The sequence below is a fragment of the Mustela lutreola genome, chromosome 10 (assembly GCF_030435805.1).
Source record: "Mustela lutreola isolate mMusLut2 chromosome 10, mMusLut2.pri, whole genome shotgun sequence".
NCBI lineage: Eukaryota > Metazoa > Chordata > Mammalia > Carnivora > Mustelidae > Mustela > Mustela lutreola.
In genome coordinates this window covers 24,233,221-24,253,970 of record NC_081299.1, presented here as the reverse complement: position 1 = coordinate 24,253,970, position 20,750 = coordinate 24,233,221, and the positions used below count along the sequence as shown (strand labels likewise).

General features: G+C 40.5%; 1 protein-coding gene across 4 annotated transcripts in view; it reads right to left on the bottom strand.

Annotated features, from left to right (window-relative positions):
* Positions 1 to 436: 436 nt before the first annotated feature.
* The window catches only part of ZBTB8A (zinc finger and BTB domain containing 8A), a 65,176-nt gene continuing 44,862 nt past the window's right edge, over positions 437 to 20,750 (bottom strand). For 3 of the 4 annotated variants that reach the window (XM_059138107.1, XM_059138105.1, XM_059138108.1), the window contains 3 exons: positions 12,247 to 13,070; positions 9,916 to 10,085; positions 437 to 4,632 (listed from right to left, as the gene is read on the bottom strand). In XM_059138107.1, the coding sequence (XP_058994090.1) occupies positions 4,300 to 4,632; positions 9,916 to 10,085; positions 12,247 to 13,069 (1,326 nt within the window). In that variant the 5' untranslated portion in view covers position 13,070 and the 3' untranslated portion in view covers positions 437 to 4,299. Of the gene's footprint in view, positions 4,633 to 9,915; positions 10,086 to 12,246; positions 13,071 to 13,720; positions 13,847 to 20,750 lie in introns of those variants that run through there. The other variant, XM_059138106.1, reaches the window with a different exon arrangement.

Below are 20,750 nucleotides of genomic sequence, written 5' to 3'. Positions count from 1 at the left end.
GGTAGAGGTGACTGGCATTACCTTGGTCACTGGTTTCCAATCTAAAGATGGTAAGTTTCCAATGGCTTTTGAAACGGGTGGGGGGGGGGGGATGGAGAAAAGTGTATATCATGCTATTTCAGTATGAAAAAGCCATGAAAATTAAGAGGCCGCTGGCTTCTCTGGTGTGTGGTTTATTGCTTATTAATATATTTGACCTATTGTTGGCATGAATACAAATTCTGGGAAAAGACTAACATGTAGAAGGTGAAGTTGATAGATCCTCTGTGGATTTCACTTTTCTGGTCTATTCATGGCTCTATTAGCATGAATAGTTAAGGAACTCCTACATCAAAATAAAACATTAATTATACTTCACAATATATAAAGCCGCTGGCTAAATAGTGCTGTTTCTGTGATAACCTGAAGTTTTTCATTAAAACTCTTATAACTAAAGTCATATCCTTTACATAATATTTATTCTGTATAGGATTTATCCACATACAATGACGTCAACTTGAAGACAATTGACTATTATTTGTATAAAGGCATCTTATAAAATAGGGTAACACACAACACACCTCAGTGAATTCAGTTGATACTCTAGGATTCAGAAAATCTGACCATCCTAATCCCTATATTTGCCATTATTTCACTGGGTTGCCTTAGAGAGGTTGCTTTACCATTCTGTGCCTCAGTTTCTTTACCTGTCATGTGAGATAACTGTCCTATTTCATAGATATGTAAAGAATAACATAAAAATTATTAAATACTTTGCAAATATAAAATGCTATATAAATGATAAATAGTAATACTGGTCCACTCTAATATAAAATAACATAGAACTTTCCATTTATAATCTAAAGTTTGGTCCTCCAGTACCTAATTATCACCCTTCCCAGTTAAATACATCTTATACTATATTGCTTTTAGTGATTTTTCATAGTATTAAATTTCCACAGTATTAATTAATTTAGGATATATATATATATATATATATATCCAATATGAGTGGAAATTTCAATGTATCTTAGCATGATTTTGCAAAATAACTCTGATGAATTCAGTTCTGAGCTCTGAACTAAGTGACACACTAAACTTTTGTCATCAATTAAGCAGTAACTTGGTAGCATAAAAGCAGTTACTATGTTTTGATTCCATTACTCAAAAATACATTGTTGAAAAATATGTTTTTTGAAAAAGTCTTGAGACGAGATAACTATAGAATGATCATTGTATAGACTACGGATGTGATCTGTTCCTCTAGGAGACCCTCTGATTACCAGGTTGTAAGCACAGTGATAGAGGTAATGAATTGAGAGCCCAGTGCTCAAAGGGAATTCAAAAAGCTCCCCGGTTCCAAGGTTTTCAGTGCTGCCTTCCTGAGCTCTGCAGAGGTGTCTGGTGAAGCTCATTGGAAGCTATAACTAGAGTAGCTCTGATTTTAGAGATTCTCCCTTAAATGGTGAGCTTCTCCCTGAAACCATTCTTTTGAAGAAAGGGTTTCTTGGGCAAAAGAAACCTCTTCAAACAGTGATCTTGTTCTTTTTTTTTTTTTTCTGCAGCTGCTAGGCACGATTGCAATATTGTTTTATTTTGCAAAACTTCTTTCCATCACCACACACTTTTGAGGACCAGGGTTAGAAGGGCGTTCAGAAGCTGATAAGCAGCATTACTGTAAGAGCAAACTTTGTTCTAACGAACTCTCACTATTTTGCTAATATTAAAAAAAAATCCTTGGCATAAATAAAGCTTATATTAACAGATTATACCCCCATGTAACATTTTCCCACATTTAAAAGCCAAAGAATTTTGTTTTCGCAGAAACCATTAATGGACAGTCTCACTCTAGGAAAGAATCGGTCTCTAATGTCTTAGATACATATGATATGATAACTGGAGTTATTATTTACAGCTTACAAATGTCACAAATGTTCTTCTTTTATGATACTAAAATGGTAGAACAGATACGCTGTCTAGTCTGATGAACTTGATAGCTGTTTTGTGGGAGAGCTTGATGCTTGTTATAAACAACGAGAAAGCATTATTTCAGGTAAGGCTGTACAGGTGCTGGTGGCAGTGTGTTCCGTGGACTTGGCTGACATCCATGCTGATGTTTGCATGCAGAAGCGTTAAGAGAACATTTAGATCACAGACTAAAGTGCGTTAGAGCATAATACATGCACTACTTCATTCTCATGAATAAAGCTCCAATCACTCATTTTTCCTATTGGCTCCAAGGACTAAACATTAGATAACAATTTTAAAAGATGTTACCATCTGGTGAGATTAAGGAATGACAAGTGCTTCCCTCCCTCATTTGGATACAACTTAATTGTGAAGACTCCTGATTTGGGACCAGTCATGTTGGGAGAACAGTGAACTCGGTGCATGCCATCCAGTCCTGAAGCAACTGGAAATTTACCATCAGGGGAATCTTGGAAAGGTCTCACTCAGCATTAAGTACCATAAAACAAAAACAAATGGTTACTCATCTATTTGTAAGAAAGGTTTTAGAAATTAACCATTTTAGCCCTCCAGTCAGTATCAAGGACAATCAGTAATTAAGAGAAAAAATAAAATGGAAAATATCATTTTGAGGGACATCATGACATTTAGAAATATAATACATGGAGCCTCTATCAAAATTAAATTATATCAAGCTTAAGTGTAATAATCTGAAGCAACCTTCAGTAAGTCAGTTTTTCCAGGATTCAGATTTTAACTTCAGAACTAAAATAATGCTTCTCTGATTGAACTGTACTTTTAGAATGTTTCATAATTCATAAAGGGGAGGAGTTTATTTTATTTTAAAGTTTTTTTGTTTTGTTTTGTTTTGTTTTTTGTTTTTAGGTAATCTCTACACCCAAACTGGGTTCAAACTTAACAACTCCCAAGATCAACAGTTGCAGCCAGGCACCCCTTACAGGGGTGGGGTTTAAACACAACTTTATGTCCTAGGAGGAAAGTTTGTTTTGAAAAATGATATAAACAAGATAAGAAAAATGCTTAAAGCATGTAAGAAATAACTTGTTCAAAGAGTGTTATATATAACATGTACATATAAATAACTTGACATTAAAAACATGTCAGTGGACACTGGAGGGACATCAGTGAACACTCTTAGATAACTCTAATCCAAGTTATTATGTGTTCTTGAAGCTTATTAAGTTCTTCTTTCGTGCTTTCTAATTCTAATAGGCTTTTTTTCTGATTACTGCAGATTGGTGAGGTTTGACTTCAATTTTTCACCATTTCAGGAGACAATATGGGGACAGTTGAAAGAAGGCTGTTTAAAATCAAGACCTGAATCACCAGTCCCACCACTTCAACTTTCTGATTAATCTCCTCACTTGTAAATTAGAGACAGTAATATCTCCCTTGCTGATTAAGTGAGAAAATGTGTGAGAGAGCACTTTAGAAATAATATAGCAGAACAATAAATGTTAGAAATTACTCTTAAGAACTTGTAACCTCTAATTTTCTTGCTCATCATTTTTTTTTGTTGTTTGTTTGTTTGTTTGCTCGTTTTCCTTTAGAGAGGAGGAGAATTATACTGACAGATCTTCACAAACCACCTTAACTTTCAGGCAGTATTTGTTTCCTGCTTTAGAAGATGATGTCCGTATGTAATCTCTGGTCTTCCTCTATTTTAGGTTTTTGTTTTTAAACGATATGACTACACAAGAGTCATCTTTACCTTAATGACAAAAAGTTCAACTATGAACGGTTTCACACATTTTAGATTTGTCGTCTGCCATACTCCTAAAACAATATCTAGGATATTGGGATACTGAAAGGTTGTTTTAGATCTGAAATTAAATTAGATCTGAAATTAATAGAAAGGCTTATAATTCAGCCAGGTAAGGGTGCCAGACCCTTAAATGTGCTCTTCCTTGGTTCCCTGTGAAAATTCAATATTGGTAGAGTTTGTGTTTTTGAAACACTTTGAAATTCTCTTATATAAAGTTTGCTTGTGGTAAATTTATTTAAAATATTTTCTTTGAGAAAAGTTTGCTAAGTAGATCTTTCAATATTAAAAGAAAAAATGTATCTCTGTAATAAAAGGAAGAGGATTAATTGTTCATCCATCATGCCAACTCAAGCTGGGTCTTTCTTTCCAGTGCAGCAACACACTTTAGGGCAACAAAGTTCAGAATGGGTACCATGACCTGTTCGGAAAGCATGCAAGTTCTATTAGGCCATCACCTTAATGTCAGTCTGATGCCTTTGTGAGCCAGACTCTGACCACGGAAAGAGAGAGATACAGGAAGTCAGCGTAAGTTGCAGACATGCCAGCTCTGTTGGTTTGCACGTTAGCTACCTAATGTTGGGCTTTATTTCCTTCTCTTCTTCTTCTTCACTATCGTCAACCTGTTGTATGACCAGATCGGCAGACCCATCCTCTACGATCTCCACGTACGATCTGTTCTCGTCTTCACTCAAGTGCCATCTGGAATCTTTATCTCCATCTGATGGGGACATAAGATGCTGTTCGGCGTCCATTTCAATGGGGAGGCGGTCTATGCCCACCTCAGCGAGGCACTCATTACAGAGTCTGTAGCGCCTGGTTCCTTCCTGGACCACTTGCCCTGTTAGATCAGTCACGTGGCGTTTGCATTTCCTGCAGATTAATTTGCATGCCTGGTGAATCTGTGTAGAGATTGAAATAGTTCTAAAAAAAGGGGTTTTCGAAAGCAGAACAGTATATCTAGGTTCCAGTTTACAAACTTAAGATGTCCAAAGCCAAGCGCTAATATTAAATTTACATCTAATTATTAGAAAAAGACCACAGGTTTTGGTGATAAATTGACATCACAAATAAAACACTCCCTTTCTCAAAATACAACAAAACAAAACCCACCACCTTTCTCTATATGATGGATATAACATTGTCATGTTTAATAAAACATGCTTAATAATCTCACCTATCCTTTAATCCAACAGTATTTTGATATCTGAGGTAACAAGGGACACCGTCCCAGAAAAATAATAATTGCAAACACTAAATATATCACATGTACTATTCTAAGGACTTTATATACCTTTATTCTGGCAAGGGAGAAACCTCATTTCATGTTAACTTGTTGCTACCAGCTAGAGAAAGAAAAATCTATTGTCCCAAATTTGTTTATCAGAACCTATTTTTGAGTTTTTTTTTTTAAGATTATTCATTTATTTATTTGACACAGAGAGAGAGAGAGAGAGAGAGAGAGCACAAGTAGGCAGAGTGGCAGGCACAGGGAGAGGGAGTAGTAGGCTCTCTGCTGAGCGGGGAGACCTATGTGGGGCTTGATCCCAGGACTCTGGGATCATGACCTTAGCCTGAGGCAAACACTTAATCGACTGAGCCACCCAGGTTCCCCATCAGAATCTATTTTTGGATAGAAGGATTACTTGCCACTTCTATTAATGAAAGATCCTGTATAAAGAGAACTAAAGTAAAAACAGGGAGGTTTAGGCTCTAGCCCTGCTTTTGTCATTTACTAGCCATGTATTTCGAAGCAAGTAATTGAAAACAATATAAACCTGCTTCCAGGGTAACAGGCAAAATATTTATTTATTTAAAGGTTTTTTTTTTTTTTTTTTTTTTTTTTTTGAGAGAGAGAGACACACACAGCGAGAGCAGGAACACAAGCAAGGGGAGTGGGAGAGGGAGAAGCAGGCTGCCCGCCCAGCAGGGAGACCAATGTGGGGCTCAATCAGAGGACCCTGGGATCATGACCTGAGCCAAAGGCAGACGCTCAATGACTAAGCCACAGAGGTGCCCCATAAGCCCCCAGTCACCTCAATAGGCAAAATATTTAACAACTAGTAAGATATGGACACCACCCAAACAGAATGGAAGGCTGTCAATCAAAATGGAAACTGGTCATAACAACAACTGTGGTACTTCTGTCATGTATCAGCCTAATACTATCTCTGCATACTTCCACTTACTAATGAGAATACAACTCAGGTCGTGAGGACCAAATGAGTTACTATGTGTGAAATGCTTTGGGAAAAATTTGTAACTGATGAATAACTACATAATTACAGTTACTAATAACTTTTTAAACAGCTGTCAGGAGCAGATTATGGGTTCTACTCAAAAACCATTACAATTAATTTTATACTGCTGAATTACTATTTATGGCATATTCATTTAGATAAAATTAGAACAATATGGAAGTAGGCCACTAAACACAAATAGCGAAAAGAAAAAAAACAAGAAAACTAATGCAGTCTGGTAAAATATCTAAGAAAATATAGTATAGTTATTATTTTCTGCTTAAATGTTGAGATATTAATCAGTAAATATCAAAACTACACAACTTGAATGTGCCCTTATTGTTGCCGAGATAGTAATATTATGAGTATTCTATGTGGTGGTGTTTTCTTAGAAAGTTCTGGCAGATTTGTATTTATCCCCCACCCCCTCAATTCCAATACAGTTACTAAGTCAAAGAAATTAAGTGAAACACTATAATGTTAAACTTGAAAATACAAAAAAAAAAAAAAATTGAAAATATCATCACAAACCCACTATTTAAAAATCTTCTAGCTCTATCCACTGAAATAATCTAAGAGGAATGACCCCTTAGTAACGATGAGTAGTGACCACTCCAGGTATCCAAAGTTTGGTTTCTAATTTTACTCCCCATTCTCATTTTTTGAGAAATGGCTGATTCCAGGTTTGCGACTCGTATTTTCCAGGGAAAATACAAGGTGAGCCTAGGGAAATTTGAGGGCCAGAGAATAAGGCCATCTTGAATATTTACCGGAGTTATGACAAAGGGATGCAAGAAATAGTTTCAAGTTGTCCTCACTGGACAAAACCGAAAATTTGAGTATCAAAAAGAATAATTGTCGTAGGTCCAAACACAATGAACGAATGAGAATTCATGAGACCATTTGCTATTAAAAAAAAAAAAAACAACAGAAAATATTCATATTGCCATTTGAAACTGCTACTAAATCAACTCTTTACTTGAAAATTGATAATTAAAGGGAAAGAATTAAATATTTATCCTGTTTCTCCTGTAGTAACTGTATTTCAAAGTAACTGAATAGTCCCAGGTGATGAAGAAAAGTTTTACTTTACAGAATTCTAGCTAATAAGGTAGAAGAAATGATAAAATGAGTAAATCATTCTACAACCCAAGTAAAATTAATAGTTTGGACATAGTTTATCAACTGATATTAATACCATGAAATGAATGGTTGATAGGGAAATGGATAGTAGCATAATGCCAAAACAGCTCCACACAGATTCCTTTCTAATCACAAGGTGGCACCTTTAACTGAAAAATGGTGGGATCACAGTCTCATTATCCTAACTTTAATGACCAACCATTAACAATATGAATGATGGGTCCACCAGATATTGTGTCTCTTAATGTGACATATTATGAGTGAAATAATTTTACCCCTGATGTGTAAGTATAGCTGTGTATAGATGTGTAAGTGTAGCTGAAAGTATTTACCTTGAATCCATTAAGCCTTTATTTATTTTAACTTTTAATTTTTTTAAATTTTTATTTTTTTAAAGATTTTATTTATTTATTTGACAGACAGAGATCACAAGTAGGCAGAGGCAGGCAGAGAGAGAAGGAGAAGCAGGCTCCCTGCTGAGCAGAGAGCCCAATGCGGGGCTAGAGCCCAATGCGGGGCTCAATCCCAGGACCTTGAGATCATAACCTGAGCCGAAGACAGAGGCCTAACCCACTAAGCCACCCAGGCGTCCCTATTTATTTATTTTTAAAGATTTTATTTATTTATTTGAAAAAGAAAGAATGTGTGTGAGCAGGGGGAGGGGCAGAGGAAGAAGAAGGAGACTCCCCACTGAGAAGGGAGCCCATTGAGGGGCTGGACAAGGGGCTCAATCCCAGCAGGACCCTGAGATCATCACCCGAGCTGAAGGGAGACACTTAACCGACTCAGCCACCTAGGCGTCCCTCCATTAAGTCTTTAGATAAAACATACAGTTTATAGAAAATGCAGGGGGACAGAGGAACAAGCTAAATGACACCTGTTAAAGCAAGCAGAGAAATCAAGAGGTAGGTTAATTATCTCTGCATCTTCAGCAAGTCAGTGTTATGGAAATGAAAAGGGGGGCAGGGAGGACTATGCTCTCTTAAAAACATATTTAAGGGACTTAATGAGATGTAGTACAGGATCCTTCACTGGGTACTGGTTTGGACAAACAAGCTCTAAAAGGTATTGGGGGATTACAGGGAGGTTTGAAATTGAACTGGATGTTAGATAAAATTTCCACTGAGATGGAAAGGTAGAGCTTGTTCATAAAGATAGCAGGCACAAACAGTATGATCTAATTTGGTAAAAACAAAAACAAAAAACCATCTATATGCATGCGATACTGTCTTAAGAATGGTAGTATCTGAAAATGCCTGGGTGGCTCAGTGTGTTAAGCATCTGCCTTCGGTTCAAGTCATGATCCCAGAGTCCTGGGATCAAGTCCCGCGTCGGGTTCCTTGCTCAGCAGAGAGCCCTGCTTCTCCCTCTGCCTGCTGCTCCCCCTGGTTGTACACTCTCTCTCTCTCTCTCTGATAAATAAAGAAATAAAATCTTTAAAAAAAAGGGGGGGGAATGGTAGTGTCTGGTGGTAAAAATATTTTTATTTTCTTATTTTTACTTTTAAAAATGCACATTCATTGCTTTTGTAATTTTTAATTTAAAAAATCCTAGCTTCATAAGGTTAATGAAGCCACAGATTTGCTTAAAGATTTTATTTATTCATTTAAGAGAGAGAGAGAGAGGGACAGAAAGCACAAGCAATGGGGAGAGGGAGCAGGGAGCCTGATGCGGGGCTCCATCCTAGGACCCTGGGATCATGACCCAAGCCAAAGGCAGACACTTAACAGACTGAGCCACCCAGATGTCGGAAGGCAGAGATTTTGTCTGTTTTGCCCACTGCTGGAGACCTAGCGCTGAAAAAAAGGGGCTGGCACATGGGTGCTCCGTCTGTATTTGCTAAATAATTAAGTCCAGAGCAATGCATGAAGAAATCACCCTCAGTGACCCATTGTCCTTTGAAGTTAAAAGGGGCTGATACAAAGGGAATAGAAGCATAATAGAACACAGATTTCAGAAAACATTCTTGCCACAAGATGAACAGTGGAGTAATTCCAATGTCCTTGCCTTAGTAGCCCGCCAGAGCACTGAACAGCAAATTTGCTGAGATTTTCCTAACTGTTGACAGTCCAGTCCGAGTGGAAGTGGCTCTACTGCCCACCTTGCTCCCTTCCTTGAGAAGACTACAGATAGAGACTTGAAAGGGGCACAGGGGACAGAGGATGGACAGCAGAAACGGACCGAGATCCTACCAGGTAAGCATCAGAGAACCACCAGGACACGCAGAATCGCCACACGCAGTGGTCATTCTGACCTGGAGATCCAGATATCTTTAGTTTACATCGTCTCTGGCTCTGGATGAGACCGGTACATAAAAACATACTCGATTTTAAATGAACTAAAATGGATACTTTAAAAAAATTAATAAAAATTTATACAGAGGTGCCTTGGTGGCGCAGTGGGTTAAAGCCTCTGCCTTCGGCTCGGGTCATGATCCCAGGGTCCTGGGATCCAGCCCTGCATCGGGCTCTCTGCTCAGCAAAGAGCCTGCTTCCTCCTCTCTCTCTGCCTGCTTCTCTGCCTACTTATGATCTCCATCTGTCAAATAAATAAAACCCTTAAAAAAATTTTAGAAAACAAAATGGATATTCAAAAGAGTATCTCCTACTTCACGGTCTCAAAGGAGAATGAAAATATATATTAAATGAGGCATTATGTGCAAAGTGAAACCATTAGGTTGGAAACATTTCCAACAGAGCACAGTTGTAGGAAAAGATTTCCCTCAGTAAATTAAGATGATCCGAAAGCAGGTGATTGTGCACGTTTCTTAAGAAGTAAAATGAGGAAAAGTCCTGTACGTACTGTGCGGAAATGGCTACTGAGGTGGTCCAGCCTGCTAAATCTCTTCCCACAGGCTTGACAAGGGTAGGGTCTTTCCCCTGTATGGCAGCGAAGATGGCGCTTGAGGTCTGCCTTCCGCTTCACCACGTGGGTGCAGTAGGGACACTTGAACCGCATCCGGGGCAGATCATCTGTCAGGAGACAGTTTGATTAAATCACTGGAAAGTTCACCACAACAGTTCCAATCTAATATCAAGTATCCCAAAGGAGTTGGTGAGTCTTGCAAAGGCAGGAGGAAAGGAGAAGGAAGAGATGTCATCAAGACTCCATTGTCCAGGGGCACCTGGGTGGCTCAGTGGTTTAGAGCCTCTGCCTTTGGCTCAGGTCATGATTTCAGGGTACTGGGATCAAGCCCCACATCGGGCTCTCTGCTTAGCGGGGAGCCTGCTTCTTCCTGCCTCTCTGCCTATTTGTGATCTCTGTCTGTCAAATAAATAAATAAAATCTTTGAGGAAAAAAAAAAAGACTCCATTGTCCAGGGACGCCTGGGTGGCTCATGGGTTAAGCCTCTGCCTTTGGCTCAGGTCATGATCTCAGGGTCCTGGGATCAAGCCCCACATTGGGCTCTCTGCTCAGCAGGCAGCCTGCTTCCCTCCCTCTCTCTCTGCCTGCCTCTCTGCCTACTTTGTGATCATTGTCAAATAAATAAACAAATAATCTTAAAAAAAAAAAAAGACTCCATTGTCCATGCACCCCTGAGTCCAGAACGGTAACGTGAGCATTTGAGAGATGTACAACGTTGGGGTAAATTTACACTCTTGCGCTGTCCTCTCAATCTGCGTTGTGGAGTCACTGGATTTAAATGTAAAAAGGGAGAGCTGGACTTTAAAACTAGAGATTAAAAAACAAAAAAAGACAAAAACAAAAGCAAAAGAAGTGGAGGTACAACCTCAAAGTATTTCATATTATAGCTTTTAAGTGATGTGTTTTATTGACATATTTTTTATCTCCTTGCCTCTACTTTCTGTACACTTGTAACACTTTTAAAGGGGAAAAACTGTCAAGGCTATTTAATGTTTTATTTTAAAACTCATGTATTCAAGGGGCGCCTGGCTGGCTGGCTCAGTCATTGGAGCATGTGATTCTGGATCTCCGCAGTGTGGATTTGAGCCATACGTTGGGTGCAGAGATTAGTAAAATATATATATATATATTTATATAAACTTGAAAAAAATAAATAAAATAAAACTCATGTACTCAAGATATTTGTTTGGAAGCAAACTTCATCAATTTAATAGCCATTAAATTCAGTGGTTCATTGTTTTGTTTTTTGTTGTTGTTGTTGTTTTTAAAGATTTTATTTATTTGACAGACAGAGATCACAAGTAGGCAGAGATGCAGGCAGAGAGAGAGAGAGAGAGAGAGAGAGAGAGAAGCAGGCTCCCCGCTGAGCAGAGAGCCGGCTGCAGGACTCGATCCCAGGATCCCGGGATCATGACCTGAGCCAAAGGCAGAGGCTTAACTCACTGAGCCACTCAGGCACCCCATGACATGCATTTCCAATTCCTGTTCTCTACCATAGTCTTCTGGTGGTAAGGGGTGGATTACTGAAACCAACACCTCCACAGTCTTTCTGCATTTTACTACTATCATAAAAATGAGATGTTTCTGGTTGTTGTTGCACGCAGGATTACAGTGTTATGTTAAGGGTTGCGTGTGGTTTTTAAATTATGTCTTTATGTCTCAATAAAATCAGATGTCCAGTTTTTTAAAGTCTTGGGTCTGTGAACCTTTGTAAATATGCATGAATGCTCTGTTTAACTTTTCTGTATAAAAATGCTCCTCCTAAGTAAATACTCGGAAAAAAAATATGTAATTTAAAGTGAAGATATGCATCTTAGGGATTGAACCATTTAAAAAAAGAGCTATAGGGGCTTAACAGTAATCTAATCATCTGATGACATAGGCTGGGAAAATCTTTGGCTTTGAAATTCAGAACCCTATTGTTTTGACTGTTATTAAATTTATTCTTTTTTTAATTTTTTTTTTTTTTAAAGTAAGCTCCATGCCCAATGTGGGGTGTGAACTCATGACCCTATGATCAGGAGTTATGTGCTCTACCAACTGAGCCAGCCAGGTGCCCCTATCCAATACTATTTTTAATTAGAAATTTAAATTCATGTTTTATGAAATAAATTTGATTAGAGGAGAATGACTTAAAAAAAAATCACTTGGCTCAACTGCCTGTAACACTTCAAAGTAAGGGCATGCTGAGATAGGATTGGTTTGTATAGCCCAGGAGCCTTAGGACCTCACTGAGGGGACTGATTTTTCTTTTTTTTTTTTGGATACCTGGAAAGCTTCTGGATGTGACATCAGATCCTGGACCGTACGGATAGCCAACGGGCATGGAGTCCATGTGAGCATCAATCTGTGCGTGTTCTTCAGATTGGGAAATGTGGCTGGAAGAATCTGAGGTTCGTGCTTCTCGTTTGCTGGACTTATAATGAGCGACTTCAGAAGGCTGTGACAGCCTCAAATGTTTGGACTTTTTAATGGAGTCTTTCCTTTGTTCATGCTTGGCCAAAGGCTGTTGAGTATTCCTTTGGGAGGCTGGATGGTAATTATACTTACTCCAAGATTTCCCACTTATGACACCTGTTCCTTGATCTGCGCTCAGGTGAGAGTGTGGAGAACCGCTTTCTTCTTGCCAGCCGCTGCTATAAAAGGAGGAACGTTCTATACCGTTAGAATTGGCATCTTTATCGGAGAGACTGAAATAGCGATCTTTTTCTTTCTCACTGATGTCTAGTGAAGATTTAATAAAGGTCTTACATACGCTAATGACATCAGTCATCTGAAGGAAGCTGGCGGCTGACATCACTTCTATGACGTTCTGACCCGTGAGAGAGAGTTTGCCAGAATAGACAAAGTCCAGGATGACCGTAAAAGTGTCAGGGGAGAAGGCCTGAAAGGTAGCTGTGGTGGGCTGACTCGTCTCCTTCGAATTCTGAGAAAGGAGCATTTTGAAATAACCACTGCTAGCAAATAATACATTTCGGTGCGCTTTGAAGACCTTCCCTTCCACCAGAATGCTGCAGTCACAGAAGACGTCTTGCCTGCGCTGCTCATTCAGTTGCTGCAGGAGGTGGGACTGGTGAGAGGAGATCTCCATTCTGGAGAGGAAAAGACATGGGGTTACCAGACCAAAGTGACATGGCTTTTCCCAGCAGCGTAAACCGAAATAACCATCAGAAACCTTTCTCTCGTCTCCACGGAAACCACTTTCTTCTTAGAGGATAGAGTCTCCAAGATGCAGAAAATCACTTAGTACTGTACTATGAGTTGTGTGGTTTTTGGACAGTGATTTGTTCAGTCACCAACCTATACCAAGCATTTTCTATGATTTAGGCCTTCTGCTCCGTTCCCTCCTTGATACCCATCCCCCAGCTAGCCCATCCCCCACCCACCTCCATCAACCCTCCATTTGTCCTCTATCGTTAAGAGTCTCCTATGGCTTGTCTCCCTCTCTCTATTTATCCCCCCCCCCCCCGCCTTAAAACATACCCAAGTGTTCTAAATGTATGGCGGGGCTTTCAAGAAAATGAGAAATCCCAAGCTGCCGGTGGTGGAGAAGGAGCAGAGCCAGAGCCCCAATGTGGCTTCAGGTTTTTATCAGTAACAAGTTGGCATCCTCTAGGGACCACGACCTTCATGAAGAAAGATGAGTGAACTTTGCCCATAAATCCCAGAAACACACACAGCTTGTCTTTGTAGGGCCTTCATTGGGGAAATTAAAAAAAAAAAAAAAAAAAAAAAAAAGTACCTAGGTGTGGGGTGCCTGGGTGGCTTCTTAGGTTAAAGCCTCCACTTTCGGCTCAGGTCATGATCTCAGGGTCCTGGGATCGAGTCCCACATCGGGCTCTCTGCTCAGCGAGGAGCCTGCTTCCCCCTCTTCTTCTGTCTGCCTCTCTGCCTACTTGTGAACTCCGTCTGTCAAATAAATAAATAAAAATCTAAAAAATAAAAAAGGACCGAGGTGAGCTAGCAGACCCAAGATTGTGCTTTTTGAGGTTCTGGAATCCAAATTTATTCTACCTGTTTGGTGTGATAAACCTCAAGGTGGAAATTTAACATGGAAATTAGTCCTGGGGTGGTGGGGCTCCTGGGCTTTTAGTGGAAGCAAATGCACAACCACTTGGGACGGGTGCTCCCAGGTCCCAAGCCAGGTGGGAAATGATCTCTGCTTAGATGCAACTCAAAATCGTTGCCCTCTTCCTATAAAGTGGATCATTTCCAATATCATACCATTGTGATGTCTATTATTTCCTATCTTAGAAACAAGCAAACAGGGGTGCCTGGGTGGCTCAGTGGGTTAAAGCCTCTGCCTTCGGCTCAGATCATGATCCTGAGGTCCTGGGATCAAGCCCCGCATCGGGCTCTCTGCTCAGCGGGGAGCCTGCTTCCTCCTCTCTCTCTCTGCCTGCCTCTTGGCCTACTTGTGATTTCTGTCTGTCAAATAAATAAATAAAATCTTAAAAAAAAAAAAAAGAAACAAGCAAACAAAACCTCCCTTGATTTCACATGCACCCCTGGCTACAACTCATTTCATATATATATATATATGGGGCTTGAACTCAGGACCCTGTGATCAAAAGTCTCAAGCTCCACCCACTGAGCCAGCCAGGTGCCCCAGTTTACTACTCGATTTCTCTGCTCCCTTCACACAAAATTCATTGAAAGAGGTTGTTTGTTTGTTTTAAGATTTTATTTATTTCTTTAATTGAAGGGCTAAGGGGCAGAGGAGGAAGGAGAGAGAGAGAACCTCAAGCAGATGCCACGCTGAGCAGGGAGCTCCACATGGGGCTGGATCCCACCACCCTGAGATCATGACCTGAGCCAAAATCAAAAGTTGGACCCTCCAGTGACTGAGCCCGGAAAGACTTTTTTGGTTTGCTTCTTCATTTGCTGTCTTCGCTTCCCCCGTTCTCTTCCGATCAGCCTCCATCCCCATCCATCACAATCACTTTTTAAAAAGATCACGTGTTAAAAAAAAAAAAAAAAAAAAGATCACTCGTAACTTGCATGCCAAATCCAATGGTCCTATCTTTGTCCTCATTTTACGCAGGCAGTGGGGTCACTGTCTTCACCCTAAAACGCTCTCTTGACTTGATGCCCAGACCCCTCTGCTCCCTGTTCTTCCCCGGCTGCCGGCCACTCCTTCTCAGTGTCCTCGGCTGGTCCTGCATCTTCCTAGCCTCCTAATGCTATGGGATTTAGGACATGCTACCCCAACATATGGCACCTTGGCGTACTGAATATTTTGTAGGAGTTTGAGAAAACAGCAGAAGCAGAAAGGGCACTCAGAACCCCCCTCCCTTCTCCCCTGCAACTAAAATAACCCCCATGTGAGAGGTGCCCTCTTTATACCCAGAGGAAAGAGCCTCCTTATCTCAGAAGACAAAGGGATGCTAAAGAGAATCCGAACAAACAGGCTTTGCCAAGCTTCCCCGGTTACTAAATTTATCTCCCACCCCTTCACCTACCATATTCCTCGGTGACTGTCCACTCGTCGAGGAACCTAGCATAAAAATATACTCAGGCCTAACTGATACTTCGGCTCTTCATTTCCCGATAAAGGTGTTGGAGTCATGCGAAACTTCTATGGAGTCATTTTGTATGCGTTTCTCACGCGAATGTGTCTGTGTCAGTTTAATTTCCAGACCCAGCCACGAAGAAGGTGGAGGAAAAATTTTCCTCCCCTACCGCTGGAATGCCCCAGGCCTCAGGGCTCAGACCTCTTGCCTACTTACACCATTCCCTAGGTGAGCCCAGCTAGCCTCATAGTTTTAAATACCATCCCTGAGCTTATGACCCACCAAGAGAGCTTTGAGAGGCTCCCCAGCCAGCCTCAAAGTTCTCATGACCTCAAAGGCGCTGCCTGATGTGCACCGCCCGGTCCAGGTATCTCTCTGCCCTCATCGTCTCCTGTGCTCTATCCCTCCTACACTGCATTCCAGCCACAAAGACCGCTGCTCATTCCTAACATTCAAGGCCTATTCCTGCCATGCTGCCTTTGTCCTTGCCAATCCTTCTGCTTGGGAATCTGCTCCTAGGGATACACGTAGCTCGCATTCTCACATTTTCAGGTCTCCGTTGGAATGTCCCCTTATCTGAGAGCTTTCCTTTACCATCCTATAGAATCACCCCTTCCCATTCTCTAGCCTTTTATCTGTTTGCTGTCCGTTTTCTCCGACTAGAATTTAAGGTACGAGAGCAGACACTTTGCCTGCTTTACTTATCTATTCCCAGCTCCTGGAGCAGCCCGTGAGCACACGATACATGCTCCGTGTCGCTGAATGTGCATCAAACCTGCTAAAACATACAAGGAAATGACTCTTCATAAAGAAGAATCAGCAGGTAGAACAAACAGGAGAAGCAAAACACCCACAATTTTAGAAAACAATAAAAATCTAATAGACTATAAACTAAGTATGTTTAAGAAGGTCAGAGCGATGAAAGATATAAAGAGTAGCATGTAGCTTTTTAAATATATTTCATTTTTATTTACTTGACAGAGCGAGCCGCACACGGGGTGGGAACAGACAGAGAGTGAGGGAGAAGCAGACTCCCTGCTGAGCAGAGAGCCCCATGTGGGACTCAATCCCAGGACCCTGAGATCATGACCTGAGCTGAAGGCAGAGGCTTAACCAACTGAGCCACCCAGGCGCCCCAAGAGTAGCATATAGTTATGAGCATAGACGCTAGAGCCAGGGAGCTCAATCTGGAATTCTGGCTCTACCACTTAATAGCTGCATGACCCTGGGTAATTTACTTAACCTCTGCATCCATTTCCTTATCTGTAAATTGGAACAAGAAATAGCTCTTATTTCACAGGATTATTGTGAGGCTAGAATGAGCTGTTGCACACATAGCACTCAAAGCTACAAGTAATAAGGACTTCATGAATGTTAGCCATTCTCCTTTTGCTTTGTTATTATCCACAAGAAAAGAAACCAGGGGTGGCAGGGGGCAGGGGAGAAGAGGTAGGTTTGAGGAGGAACCAAATAGATTGAATGTACAAAAAAGATCATTAATGAGATTAAAACACTTCATGTTGCAAGATGGTTGCCCCATCTCCAGCCTAATGTCCACATTCCCGGCAGGAAGAAGAGGAAAGGACAAAAGACAATTATCAACCCAGCCTGTCTTTTTTTTTTTTTTTTTCTTTTTTAATCAGAGGGAAAAGAAGCTTTTCTGGAGCCTCACCAGGGGACTTACACTTGCAACTCAATAGCCAGAACCATATCACCTAGTATTTAAGTTTATCTCCCATTACTGTGTTTCGTGTGTGTGTGTGTGTGTGTGTGTGTGTGTGTGTGTGTGTATCAATTACCACTTCTCGGTTTTGTCAGTCCTTAACATTTTTTTTTTAAAGCTTTTATTTACTTATTTGAGAGACAGAGATCACAAGTAGGCAGAGAGGCAGGCAGAGAGAGAGGAAGGGAAGCAGGCTCCCAGCTGAGCAGAGAGCCCGACGAAGGGCTCAATTCCAGGACCCTGAGATCATGACCTGATCTGAAGGCAGAGGCTTTAACCCACTGAGCCACCCAGGTGCCCCTGTCAGTACTTAATATCATCAGACTTTTTAATTTTGCCAATCTTACAAATATGCAGTGGTTTGTCATTGCTTTTATTTGCGTGGACTGAACGATGAATGTGTACTATGATTCAGTAAACTGCTTGCTCCTTACAATGTTGGTTGTTTGTTTTTTTTTAAAGATTTTATTTATTTATTTGACAGAGAAAGAGAGAGAGATCACAAGTAGGCAGAGAGACAGGCAGAGAGAGAGAGTGGGAAGCAGACTCCCCGCTGAGCAGAGAGCCCGATACGGGGCTCAATCCCAGGACCCTGGGACCATGACCTGATCTGAAGGCAGAGGCTTAACCCACTGAGCCACCCGGTGCCCCTCATCATTTTTTTTAAACATCTTAATTTTATCTTATTTTTTTCAGTGTTCCAAGATTCATTGTTTATGCACCACATCCAGTGCTCCATGCCATACATGCCCTCCTTAATACTCACCACCAGGCTCACTCACCCCCCTCCCTCCACTCCAAACCCTCAGTTTGTTTCTCAGAGTCCACAGTCTCTCATGCTTCATCTCCCCCTCCAATTTCCCCTAAATCACTTCCCCTTTCCTTCTCCTAATGTCCTCCATGTTATTCCTTATGCTCCACAAGTGAAACCATATGATAATTGACTTTCTCTGCTTGACTTGTTTCACTCAGCATAATCTCCTCCAGTCCCATCCATGTTGATACAAAAGTTGGGTATTCATCCTTTCTGATGGAGGCATAATACTCCATTGTACATATGGATCTTACAATACTGTTAACTAACATTATGTAACAATTAGCCTCAAAAAATAATTTTATAAGTATCTATTTAACTCACAAGCCTGTGTGTTGGCTGATCTGGGCGGACTTGTTAGGAGAGCTCTGATGATCTTGCCTGGGCCCAATCACACGCCTAGGAGACAACCAATTCCAGGGTGGTTGTGTTACTACATGGTCTCATAGCGTCCTCCTGGGAACAGTTGGCTGGCCTAGCTGATTTCTTCTCATGACGATGCCAAAAGTACAAAAGACCAAGGGGAAATATGTGAAGCCTCTTAAGGTGCAGGCTTGCAACTGGCACACTGTCACATCTACCCGACTGTAACAGTCTCAAGCAAATCACTTGGCCAAAGGTAAAGTCAAGAGAAGAAGATCTTCTCCCTGTTAGTGGGAAGAACTGTGAAGTCACACAACAAAGGATGCGAATATTGGTAGCGGGTGCTGAATGGTCACAATGATGCTATCTGCACAATATCCTTTCTTATTTTTCAAGTTGGGTTGTCTTTTTCTTATTTATTTATAAGTATCCTTTAAGTATCCAACATATTAATCCCTCATCAGGTATATGCTTTGCAAATATCTTCTCCAGTCCATGGTTTGATTTTTTTTAACTTTGTTTATTGTGGTTTTCATTAAAAAGAAGCTTTTAGTTTTAATGCAGTCCAATTTATCAATCTATTAATGTGTTTTCTGTAATTTGTTTAAGAAATTCCTTAATCTCAGGGTGCCTGGGTGGCTCAGTCATTGAGCATCTGGCTTCTGCTCAGGTCATGAGCTCAGGTCATGACCTGGGATCAAGCCCCGCATTGGGCTCCCTGCTCAGTGGGGAGCCTGCTTCTCCCTCTCCCATTCCCCCTGCTTGTGTTCCCTTTCATGCTGTTGCTCTCTCTCTCTGTCAAATAAATAAATAAAATCTTTTTTTTCCCCCAGTTTTTATTTATTTATTTGACAGAGAGAGAGAGGTCATAAGTAGGCAGAGAGACAGGCAGAGAGAGAGGGGGAAGCAGGCTCCCCGCTGAGCAGCGAGCCCAACGCAGGGCTCTATCCTGAGATCATGACCTGAGCCGAAGGCAGAGGCTCAACCGACTGAGCCATCAGGCGCCCCTATAAATAAAATCTTAAAAAAAAAAAAAGAAAAAGAAAAAGAAAAAGAAATTCCTTAGTCTCAAGGACATAAAGATATTTTTTAAAGTTCTGTTTCTCACTTTCAGGGCTTTGATCCACTATTTATTTTGCATATCATATTCTAATTTTTTTCATGCAGATACCCAATTTTTCTGGCATTATTTTTCTAAAAGATTTTATTTATTTATTTGAAAGAGATCACAAGTAGGCAGAGAGGCAGGCAGAGAGAGAGGGGGAAGCAGGCTCCCTGCCAAGCAGAGAGCCCAACACGGGGCTTGATTCGATCCCAGGACCCCGGGATCATGACCTGATCTGAAGGCAGAGGCTTAACCCACTGAGCCACCCAGGCACCCCTTTGGCACTATTTTTGAACAGTTTATCCTTTCCCCATTAATCGGTAATACTGCCTCTGTCATACATCTAGTTTACATAAATTCAAGGATCTATTTCTGAGCTTTCTGTTCAGTTCAGCTGGTCTGTTTGTCTATCTCTGGATCAATACTTCATACTATTAATTACCAAACTTTAAAATGAATTCCCTCACTTAGTTCTTCAAATAACATTTAAAAAAAATTCTGATTGCCTCTTTCTTCTTCCATATAAATATTAGGATAACCTTATCAAGTTTCACTAAAAAGAGAAAAAAATATATTTCATAGGCATTTATTTTGGAATTTAATTTATAGATTAATTTATGGGTAAACTCACATCTTTATGATAGTGAGTCTTACCATCCATGAACATGGGATAGTTCTCCACTTATTTAGGCCTTCTTTCATAGTCTTTAGTAATGTTTCCTTATTTTCTTTATTAAGATCTTGCATATTTTTGTTAGATTTATTTCTACTGCTTATTGGCTGAATGGAAATGCTCCTAAAATTTCACCATTAAGAATGATGTCTAATACAGGTGTGTTTGATGGATATCCTTTTGTTTCTAATTTTCTAAAAATACTTATCACAAACGAGTGCTAAACTTTATTAAATGTTTACTTGGTATTATATTTTTTTCTTCTTAACCTGTATATTTATTTCCTGGGGCTACTGTAATAAAGTACCATAAACTGGGTGAATTCACACAATAGAAATTTGTTGTCTCACAGTCTGGATGACAGATGTCTGAAATCAGGCTGTCAGCAGGGCCATGCTCTCTCTGAAACCTGTCAGAGAGGAACCCTTATTTGCTTCTTCCTAGAGTCTAGTGTCCCCAGACATTCTTTGGTTTGTGGCAGCAATACCCCAATCTTTGTCTCTATCTTCATATGGTTGCCTTCTCTCTGTGTGTCTCTGTCTTCACAAGGAACTCTCTCCTTGTATCTTCATAGTGTCTTC